This window comes from Capricornis sumatraensis, chromosome 3 (assembly GCF_032405125.1).
Source record: "Capricornis sumatraensis isolate serow.1 chromosome 3, serow.2, whole genome shotgun sequence".
NCBI classification, from domain to species: Eukaryota; Metazoa; Chordata; class Mammalia; order Artiodactyla; family Bovidae; genus Capricornis; species Capricornis sumatraensis.
The window spans coordinates 51,663,141-51,675,086 of record NC_091071.1 but is presented as its reverse complement, the minus strand read 5'-3'; the positions used below and the strand labels follow the sequence as shown (position 1 = coordinate 51,675,086).

The following is an 11,946-nucleotide window of genomic DNA, read 5'->3' as shown; positions in this document are numbered from 1 at the left end:
TGCGTTGACTTAAGGGAATCATTACATTTTTCTGGCTTTTCTAGCTGAACTTGTGCAAACTTGAATAGGTTGAACTTGGAGGAAATTTTAATACAAACAAAACTCACAAATATTTAGGTATATACATATTCAAATATTCATATTCAAGATGTGGAGCTCAAATAACCAATTTGGAGAGAAACAATACTGTGAAATAAATGTTGAAGATAAAATTCTGAACACATTTAGGCTAAATTCATATGTGACACACTGAGACATATATTATCACAATTTATTCAACTATGAAAAATCAGCTGCTTTTCTCTTGTTATCAATAATAACTACCTTGAGATTTTTAAGGCATCGATGGTGAAATCAGTGTCATGCTGCCTTTGTGAGTGATGTTGCAAACTGATTTTCATTATAAACCAGTATCTACGTGATGAAAGGCATTTGTTGTTTTATCTTTTAAACAAACAGCAAACAAAGAATCCCACAGCACCTAACTTTTTACTACTGAAAATGAAATGGATCTAATATGCTCAAAGGAATTCCACAAAACGAAAACCATTGACATGACAAAAGCGTGCATTTAATTCAATGCTTTGCAGAGATACATGACTAAAGTTGTGTGCATGGCTTGTCCTTTGGGATGGTCCCAGTTGTTTATTTTTAAAGAAAAAATAAAAAATGGAGCCAACAGAGAATTAAAGGAAAAAAATCCTTGAGACATCAGGGGACCTACATGTTCTAGTCTAAGAAACATGCAAGTATTACAGAACAGTATGATACAGTATGACAGATGAACAGTGAACAGGCAGTGGAGCGATGCCCCTTCTTTCAGAAACGGGAAGTCTAACAGTTATGTTTTCACAAATGGTATTGATGAAACCATCTTTATTTTTAAAGAAATTTATAGAAGGAATTTTAGCACCATCATTAAAGGATAATAATAACAATACATTTTAGCCCTGCCTATCTCCAGTCTTGGAATAATCACAGAAGCATAGCACCTTTTAGTACCTAAAATATAAACAAGAAGAGTAAGTCCATCCCAGCTTCTAGAGATGAGGTAGCTCATGCTAAAAAATGTTGGGTCATTTTTCCTAAGAGAGTTCAAAAACCAAATGTTCTAATTCCAACCGTCACGTTTGATTAGAGTCAGCTCCACAACTCTGAGTCTCTAAACCTTTTTCTTCATTATAGGTTTTAGGAAGATGAGATTGTATATGTGGAAGACTCTCAACTAAGGGTCCTGAATATTTGTTTCTAAAGTTGTATGGAAATTATTTTTCATTCTATGTCTTCTTAAACAAGAAAGTGCAAATATATTCAATGGTATATTCATTTAATTTCTATCTATATTGATAGATTGAGTCAATATAGGGAAAGGTAGCTTTAAATTTGAATGCGAGTGAAGACTAGATTTACCATATTTTACAAAAATTTAAGATTTTTTTTTTTTTTGATCAGAAATCCCATTGAATATATACTACTTTAACATTCCATTTAAGACAATGAGAAACTGATATTTTTTCATGGTTCTCTTTAAAGAGTCTGTGTTAGTTATACAATATCAAGACAAGCATTCAGTTTCAATCACAAGGATAAACATTTTGATTTCATTTTTAATTGATAATCTGTAAATGAGAGGTCACAAAATTGTATTTTTCCAATTGCAGCCACGTGAAATAAATGTGTTGTGATTTTATATACCCCACTCTTTAAGCTATCTGCCAGGAAGAAAGGTTTTCTCATAAATACTAAGCAACTTTGTCATTACATTGAAATGAAGAAAACGGAGATTTATTTATTCAATCAGTTTACTTTTTTAAAAAGGTGGTCATTGTCATTGGTCATCTTAAACCTAAACTGTTGTATTGAAAAATACTTTAAATCAATTAAAACTTGAGGATTGTAAGTAAAATAAATATTCTGAAGGATAAGGAGGCCAGGCACTTAAGACCATATATACAATGCTGATGGCAGAATCAGCCATTACTTCAAGAGTCTCAGGATCAGCTTCAAACAGTCAAAGTCTTGTGAATGGTGGTGGTCACTGATGGTAGGGGTGGTGCTCTTTGTCCATGTATCTCGGCTTGCTTTACACAAAACAAACTGGCCCAATTTCAACGCCAAATTCTTGGTCTGTACCGCCAACATCCACAGGCGCAAGATCTATGATGGGCAAGCGTGCCACATTCTGCGTTCTATATTCAAAGATGGTCTTGCCCACGTTTCCATTTCGTTTCTGGAATTAAATGGTGCAATGGGTTAATAGCATACACAAATTAGTACAAAAATGTTAGACTTCCAATTTTTATAATGTAAAAGCAATGATTTTTAGAGCACTACTTAAAAGTAAGAGCACTGCCAACATCAAATGAGATACTGTCATAGCTGGCAGGCATTTTTCTCTCATTCTTTGAACTGGGAAAAAGCCCTTTGTTCTTCTGCAGCTTCCCAAATGGTCACTAACAACATAAATTATGAAAGCGTTTTTGGTTTTCATGATTGAACCCAAAATTCGTCATTAAATATTTTCTTTTTTATATATATAGATATGCAAGAAGAAAGACATACCAATCAGTGAAAGACCATAATCTTAGATGGATTATATATTTTAGAATCCAGGAATTTTAAGCATAGAATTGAGATTAAGTAAACCAAGTAATCTGCAGAGAACTAAAGTGAGTTTGCAAAAGAGCTGCAAGGATCCAGTCTTTGATGTTTTTCTTAAAGCCTCTAGCATGTTTCACATACCAACACACATTCAGGTTTATCCTAAGGAACAACTAATTGCTGTCGTGTTTACAAACAGGGTAAATTTGCCCCCACCTCTAGTGCCATGACAGTATTTTTAACAAAGTAATTTTTTTTTTCTTCAACCAGATCAATATGGATCAAAAGTTCTTACAGAGCAAGACTCAAAAGTACTTACAGAGCAAGAATCATGAAGAACTACGTATCTGAATCTAACGTTTCCCTCTGCTTTGATTTCTAAGTCATTTGACCCTTTGAGAACCACAGCTTTCTTCAAGTTCTTAGCTTGATCATCCATGTATCCTACACTGTTTTTACAGATGTAGGTGATGTTCTGGGAGGCTTCTTTTGATAAAAGGCGCAAGAAGGTCATCTGAGTAATGGCTGCATTAGGCGACTGGTGGTCTCCATAAACAAACTAGAAAAACAAAAAGAGTCTTTGTTATACATGTCTACCCCTCCTGAGTTCTTGTGATTGGACTAATTGACACAAGACAGATTAGCCAGAGAAAAAGAAACAACTTTAACTTGGGACACATAGGTCAGAGGTCTCCCAGAAATGGGACTTAAGTAGGAGCCAAAGAAACAATAAATTTAAGAGGAATTGACAGAACAAAGAAACCTAGGTTTGGGTGCATAATTGGTAAGGAATTTAAAGTTTGGGCTTGGGTAGTAAATTAATAAGGAAGTAAGGATGTTTGTTTATACAGGCGTCTTGGTTCTAAATTCCCTATCTGTGGAGATAAGGTTGTCTTTCTACCCTGAGTACAGGGAGGGTTCACATGGGAGATTTATTTCCTTCTTTCAGAGAGACAGAGAGCAGGATCAAAGCATTCCTCTTGCAGCAAGCATTACTTAAATGACTTTAACTGAAAATGATCAATGTGTCACTGAAGCAAATTTTAGAGCAGCCTGCCCTGAGCCCCAATATATGTAACACTGATGGGTTTTATAGTGCTGTGTGAGTATGTGTGTTGATTTCAGACAAATTAATTTTAAAGGGTATTATGTCTATTCTTTCACATAACAAGATATTCTACCCATATATATATATAAATACCTTAAAATTTCTATGAATATTCACAGGTAAGAAACTTCATCCTTACTATCCCAAACAAATGGTGGTGAAACCAAATATAATTATAATTCACCAGAGAAAGTTTAAGTATTTTAAAATTTGCTTCTCTATTTCTTTAAAAAAATATTGAATGTTACTTTTTAGAAGTTATATACTTAAGCATAGGTTTGGATATTCAATCATATATCAAAAATAGCTGATTGCTTTTATTGTCAATTATGATAAAAATTTGGACTTAACTATTGGTAAATTTTTTTTTAACCCAACTGTTACATACTTATAGGAAATATGAATTACAAGTTTCCATTAGCTAACAAAAACAAATAATCAAAAAGAATTTTCTATAGGATATTTCCTACTTATCTTCTAGTTTGAGCTATATTTTAAAAGCTCCTATTTGAACTTTTTACATAATATGTTAACTAAATTATATTCCAATTAGGTAGGTAAATTTAAAATTTTTTTCTGTTCTTTAAATAATGGTAGATCCTGCATATACCCATAATGTCCTCATACCATGTTAGTATGAGCATGAGTTCTGAGGAAAGGTCCAGAGCAGAGTTGAGAAGAAAACTGCAAAGTTAAGCTGCTGCCACAAAGAGATGTGGAATAGAATACTCATATTGCAATAGGAAGCGGCAAGACTAGTTAAGAATCTTAATACTGGACCATGAAAGAAACAGAGAGGATAAGACTCAAGAAAAAATATTACATAATATTATAATTATAACTATAAAAGTGTTAAGTTTAAATAACTATGAAGTTTACAAAGGGATTCAGTTATCAAAAGTATCATAATAAGTATCTAATATTTATCCATAACTTACCAAAGACCAGATACTATATACTTTATATACACATGCTTTATATACACACAGAAGCTAGGAAATTAATATTATCACTCTTACTTTAAAATGGCAGAACTGAAAACAAAAAAAGGTTAAGTGACTTTCTAGGTCCCAGAGGTAGTAACAGATCCATGTATGAGTAACCTAGGTTTCCTGATGCTAAATATAATCCCTGTCTTCCAGCTATGGCAAAATCCCTTCAACTCTACTCCACAAGCAGTGTCACAGGCATTAAAGGAGCTAATATGAAAAATAATTACTTTTTTACATTCCATCAATTGAAAAAGTATCATTCAAATCTATACTAATTTAATTCATAGCAATGTTTATGCAATGATATTACAAATGCAACTAATGAGAATCTATCACTTCCAATTATTAATAAACATAGTAAAATAAACATGGTCAAAAAAATAATTACAAAAGTTCTAAGCCAATACTAAAATACAATAAATAAAGACAAGCAATGAATACAACTTTAAGCAAGCATATTAAATTACCTGAGATCCTCGATTCATATCAAGACCATACCAAACAGGCTTATTATCAGGAGATTTGCTGGCCCACCAGGTTTTACGTGGTACACTGGATGGATTTGCTGAAATACATGTTTCTCCCGTTTCCATGTTGCAGTGAACTTTGATTGCATCTTCAGCGGATCCCTGGTTAGGGTCAATCCAGTACTCGCCTGTTTTCCAAAATAAAAATATTTGCTAAATAAAAAGATTCTCAAACATGATTATGAATCTCTAAAATAATTGACAGAAGACTAACTCACTGATTAAGGACTCACTCACTCTTTTAAAGTGAATCCCAGTTAAGGAAATATCTGCAGCTGAGAAAAAAGTAACTGTTATGCGTTCAGGTCCTTTCTCCTTTCTATTCTAAGGTGACTGGCCAAATGTACCTAAGGCTCAAAACACAAATGTGAAGGATACATCATCACACCCATTTTGTAGAATAGAAATTATACCAAAAAGATAATCCACGGTGAGCAAGTGGCTTTGCCAAAATGGATGGGTTCTCATTAAACTTACAAAGTCAATATTTTAAAACAAATAATAATTGAATATTAAAAAAAAAAATGTCTTTTCAAAACTATTAAGTGAGTCAAACTGCAATCAGAATGCTATGAATTATCTCACTGGCCCTATTTATTTATTGAGGCCACATCGTGTGGCATGTGGAATCTTTAAGTTCCCCCAGCAGGAATTGAATACATGTACCCTGCAACAGAAGCATGGAGTCTTAACCACTGGACTGCCAGGGAAGTCCCTCAATGGCCCTAAAATTGATCTCTGTTCAATACTATGTAGCATCCTATCCTAAATGGGAAAATAATTTGAAAAATAACTGAATCACTTTGTTGTCACCAGAAACTAACACAACATTCTTAATCATCTGTGCTCCAATGTAAAACAGTGCAAAAAATTGATCTTATCTTAGGAAGAGATCCTAAAAGAAGGCTACACCAAGTTAGTGCTTGGTGCTAGAAATATAGTTTAATAAATATACAAACAAATACATTTTTGTATATATATCTTTATGTATATATATGTGTATAAAGGTATACTCTGTATATATATGTAAAATATATGTATATAGATTATATTACATGTATATATATATAAACATGTATAAATATATATTATTTATATAATAGCATATGTAATATATGTATAATAAATATGAATATATGTATATATGTATAAAATACATGTCTGTATATATATATATATAATATGTATTAAAGACTGGATTTTAAATGAATGAAGGGGCATTGATGGTGGGATATAAAGTATAGACTTGGTAATCAAATGGCCTGTTCTGCAAAGATAACAATTTTAGCTATGCCTGTCAGCATCATTGCAAAGTTATTTGAAACACTTAAGCATTTCATAGCTCATTCCCATGGCCCTCTTATGGATCTTTCTTTTCCAGGTCTTATTAGATTAATCAAAATGATAGAATTTTGCAAACTTTAGGCATAGTGTTTACAACTAGGGTAAAAGATTTTAATTTCAAAATATTTTATAAAATAACCATAACACAATTCTGCAGCAGAGATTATTGACATATGATTTGTAGAACATTAAAGTACATGAAAAGAATTCCATATTCAAATAAATCTGGGAAATAAGGCATACTCTATTCTACTATCTCTGTTGTTGGAGTATAATTGCTTTACAATGTTGGGTTAATTTCTGCTGTACAACAAAGTGAATCAGCTATATGCATAAGTAAATTCCCTTTTTCTTGGACCTCCCTCCCACCTCCCTTCCATGCCACCCACCTAGGTCATCACAGAGCACTACGCTGAGCTCCTGTGCTTCAGAGTAAGTTCCCACTAGCTATCTAGTTTATGCACAGTAGTGCATTCGTTGTTTCTTTAGTCACTAAATTGTGTCCGACTCTTTTGTAACCCCAGGGACTGTAGCCATGGACTGTAGCTGAGCACTGAAGAATTGATGCTTTTGAACTGTGGTGTTGGAGAAGACTTGAGAGTCCCTTGGACTACAAGGAGATCCAGTCCATCCTAAAGGAGATCAGTCCTGAATAGTCGTTGGAAGGACTGATGCTGAAGCTGAAACTCCAATACTTTGGCCACTTGATGCAAAGAACTGATTCACTGGAGAAGACCCTGATGCTGGGAAAGATTGAAGGCAGGAGGAGAAGGGGACTACAGAGGATGAGACGGTTGGGTGGTATCACTGACTCAATGGACATGAGTTTGAGTGAACTCCAGGAGATGGTGATGGACAGGGAGGCCTGGTGTGCTGCAGTCCACGGGGTGGCAAAGAGTTGTACACAACTGAGTGACTGAAGTGAACTGAACTGGACTGTTGCCTGTCAGGCTCCTCTGTCCATGGAATTTCCCAGGCAAGAATACTGGAGTAGATTGCTATTTCCTTCTCCAGAGGATCTCCCCAAACCAGGGATCAAACTTGTGTCTCCTGCATTGCAGACAAATTCTTTACCATTGAGCCAACAGGGCAACCCGGGAGTGTATTTAGTCTCCTAATTCATCCCACCCTCCTCTTCCCCAACTGGGTCCACACATCCATTCGCTATGTCTGCATCTCTATTCCTGCCCTGGAACTAGGTTCATCTGTACTATTTTTCTAAATTCCACAGTATGAAGGTTTCTTTAAAAACTAAAAATAGAACTTTATTCTACTCCTGAGGCTCCAACTATATATTAGCATATTAAATCACTGAGAATTATTGAGAAAACTAAACATATTTAACCTTGCTTAAGCAAGTATTTTCAACATTTACAGCACCACAAAATTATCCATATTTTAAGACTTCTGGATGGAAATGAAAATACCACCATGAAATTGGGTCATTAATAGGATATGTCCTCTATTACAGTACTTATCTCACACCATATTTTTTCATATCAGTGACAGTTCCCATTAGCAAACCTCAGACTCTGTGATTGGCCACCATTTTATCTCTTGTGTCTATCACTAAATAGGGAGTAAATAAAATATTTTGGAATGCATTGGAGAATTACACATCAGAAACAATGAGCTTTGCTCAAATGGCCAACTGTCTACTCACCGCTCTGCTTTGCAGAATGGCAAAGCTTTAAGTCATCACAAGTCCGGGCAGGATGCTTTCTAGAGCCATCAGGGCTGCGCATGGTTTCAATTTGACTACTGAGTGACTTCAGGGTCGCATGTACCCCTGGGTCCGTTTTGTTTTTGTCATCAGGAGCCGCCTGATCTTCTGTAAACTCTGGAAGTGGGTCTGGCATGCTCTCATCATAGTGCCCCATGATATCCCCAAGAGCAGCTGTAAGGTGGCCAGGGGGTCCCGGAGGGCCAGGGGGACCAGGCTCACCAGGAGGACCCTAATTTTAAAAAAATCGGAAATATATGTAAAACAGTTTTTAGTTTTTGCTCTTCCATTGGACACAAAGGCACTGATGGGACTTAGTGCAAAGGGGGTTACAGTGCAAAACCTCAATTTGATGGCACTGAGAGATGTCTGTGGCTTGAGTCCTTTTTTAACTAGATGGTTCTGGTCTGCTAACTTATAACATTCCAAGAATGAGAAATGATGCATAACTGTTTCTCAGACAAGATATCTGCAAGTTGGCATCTGAGGTTGGCATCTTTATTTAAAGATTAAAACACAAAATATTTGCTTTGATGTTTACGCATGAAGATACAATACATTTTATGTTAGGTATGCATAGATTTGTACACTCATTTTCAAACTATTTTGGCAAGGCACAACTAAAATGTTTTAAAAAGATGTATAAACAAAGGCTGTACAAGGAGATGCAGAGGAGTTTGTGGGTGCTACTTCCATAAGACTGTCCATCAATACCAAGGGAATTCATGAAGAAACACCCACAAGAGAATTTCCCCCATATCTAAATCAGGGAAAAATCACAGGAAATCTTTTTATGTGCATTAATTAGTGGGTAGATCAAAATTATCTCTACTAAACAAAACTGGAGAAAGTTATCCTAGCCTAAAAAGCTTTTTAATAATTATTATTATTTTGCCAAATAAGAACTACTGGAGCAAAAGGGAGATGAGCACACAAAATATCAGAGACTAGAAAAACAGATCCTCTCTATCCTTCTGCATTTTCCCAAGGAAAAACTCAGCAACTTGAGAGAATTCTCCACAACCTGAAAAGATGTGTGGTCCACATCTCTCTTTGGGAGCACAGACCTGGCAAGCAGAAGGCTGGAGTTCTGGTACTGGCTCTGCCACTCAAATGGGTCTGGACAAGTTGTATCAAGTTCTAGTGCAAACATTTCCTCACTATCAAGCAACCATTAAATCCATTTTTTTTCTTTAAGGTCATCTCATGATTCCATATATTCCTTTATGCTAAACTCAGGGGAAGAGTTTTTTTTTTTTTTTTTTTTTTTTGCTATCAAGGACCACTAAAACGCAAGATAAAGTCAATCAAGAGCCACATAAGTAAGAGGTATTCCAATTCTGCAGCTGTTTTCCATGTAAAATTAGAGAAATAAACAGAAAATATTTCTCTTGACCATAGGAAATTTAAGGCTATTCTTTCTATGTAATAATAAATATTTGGTTGAATGGTATTATTATTAGGACAGACAGAATAAGAAATGGAAAATAAAGCAAAAGAGGAAGAGACACCAGGGAGGGATGCAGAACCTCACATCACACATGCACACACACACGCACGCATGCACGGCAGATAGAGCAGACTGTTTCCCAAAGTCTGGTTTCTGAGAAGCCTAACTAAAGTCTAGCTAAAGCAATTTAAAGCTTTACAAGTCAATACTACTGAAATATTCTATTGAAAGTTTCAATATGAATCCTTTCTGAATTTCTTTTTCAGTAAATAACGCTTTAATTTCACGGGCTTCAATTTCCAACATTTTCATGAATGAATACACTCATCAAATCTCCCATTTAGTCTATTGCCACTTAGAGCAAAGCCACATTTTCATAACTCTAATGATAATACAATCATAACTTACTATTAGCTCTCATTGATATCACTCCATTGCTCTCACTGAAGTCAAGGCCTAGGTAGCTTAGACTCTAATTTTATGTATTCTGAATAATCTGTGTTAAAATGTTTGAATTAGCTATTATACAGACAAGCTACACGTGATTTCCAGGCTTGTTTTCAGAGTTCCTGAAGTCTTTTGTCCTTCATACTGCATAGATCTTCCTTAGACAGAATCCAAGCTATGGGAATCAATAGCATTACTCACATACAAATCTCTGTGATTTTACCTCAGGGCCTGCTTCTCCAACGCTGCCCCTCACACCAGGAGGCCCAATGGGCCCAAGTGGCCCAGGGCTTCCTTCTTTGCCTGAAGGACCAACTGGACCCGGGGGTCCCTGCAAGAAACAAAGACGGTATTTTAGATCCTAGGAGGAAAACCTCTACAAGGTCTTTCTCTGATCAAAGAACTATTTCTTTTTGGAGTTGTCTCGTTGATTTCTCATATTTGTTTTCCTAATGACTAATAAATGGACTTCTAGTACTTTCTAATATTTACTGCTTCATTACGCATGAATTCTCCACCATCCATGCATGGGAAAAGACCAGTGTCAGTTAAAACATTAAAGGGCTTGCCATCTACTTTTAATGGACTAGTCATCTACTTTTTAGGGCTTCCCTTGTGGCTCAGCTGATAAAGAATCCACCTGAAATGTGCGGGAAACCTGGGTTCAATCCCTGGAGTGGGAAGATCCCCTGGAGAAGGGAAAGACTACCCACTCCAGTATTCTGGCTTGGAGAATTCCACGGACTGGGGTATAGTCCATGGGGTCACAAAGAGTTGGAAACGACTGAGCAGCTTGCACTTTCATTTTCTTTCATCTACTTTCATTGGCAGGAGCTGTTTCATCTCATTTCACATACTGTAAGCTTAATTAGAAATTTAATTAAGTAGGAGTAAGAAAATCACAGAAGTTGCACTGTTTGACATAAATTAAATTTGTGTCCTTGTACTCCAGAATTTTATCACATCTCAGTAATTCTGATACTGTTCTCAATTTTATGTGTGACTTGTTTATACTGTATTTAGATATAAGAGAAATTCTTTCTAATGATTTTCCTAAATAATTATCTTGTGGCATTAATGACCTATTAGACAGCATTAATGCTAAATGTAGAATTTCTACAACCTTTAAATATTTGTTTCACTTTATGATTTGCTTCCTAATTAGCCTTATGCCAACTACTTCTGAGGAACTATTGCAATTGCTTAAATGAAAACAGTATATCCAGCTCAAAATCTCTCTCCACTTCATGGTAAATCCTAGAGTACCATCTCAAAGAGTACAATTAAATGGAAATTTCAAAAAACATAGAGTAAGAAAATGAACAAACAGATGAGTACATCTACCCTAGGTAAAAGATTTTAAATGGGCCTGTGAAGTAATATGGGGCTTCCCTGGTGGCTCAGATGGTAAAGTGTCCACCCACAATGTGGGAGACCTGGGTTCGATCCCTGGGTTGGGAAGATCCTCTGGAGAAGGAAATGGCAACCCACTCCAGTATTCTTGCCTGGGAAATCCCATGGACAGAGGAGCCTAGTGGGCTATAGTCCATGGGGTTGCAAAGAGTCGGACACGACTGAGCAACTTCACTATGAAGTAATATATTTCAGGCTATGTTTACTTAAATGTAAATTCTGAATGGTTTGTCTCTTATGTTTGTTGCCAGCTTCAGAGAACCGAAGCCAACTCCAGCTTCAATACCATGAAAATGATACTCAATCACTAACAAAACGTCCCCAGGTGCATTAATATTTAC

At 35.7% G+C, this 11,946-nt stretch overlaps 1 protein-coding gene across 1 annotated transcript in view; it reads right to left on the bottom strand.

Annotated features, from left to right (window-relative positions):
- Nucleotides 1–488: 488 nt before the first annotated feature.
- COL5A2 (collagen type V alpha 2 chain) overlaps nt 489–11,946 on the bottom strand; it is a 148,801-nt gene continuing 137,343 nt past the window's right edge. Inside the window, exons 50-54 of the mRNA XM_068968767.1 lie at nt 10,416–10,523; nt 8,236–8,527; nt 5,169–5,356; nt 2,921–3,160; nt 489–2,230 (exon numbers count right to left, since the gene is read on the bottom strand). Of these exons, the coding sequence (XP_068824868.1) occupies nt 2,084–2,230; nt 2,921–3,160; nt 5,169–5,356; nt 8,236–8,527; nt 10,416–10,523 (975 nt within the window). The 3' untranslated portion in view covers nt 489–2,083. The remainder of the gene's footprint in view (nt 2,231–2,920; nt 3,161–5,168; nt 5,357–8,235; nt 8,528–10,415; nt 10,524–11,946) is intronic.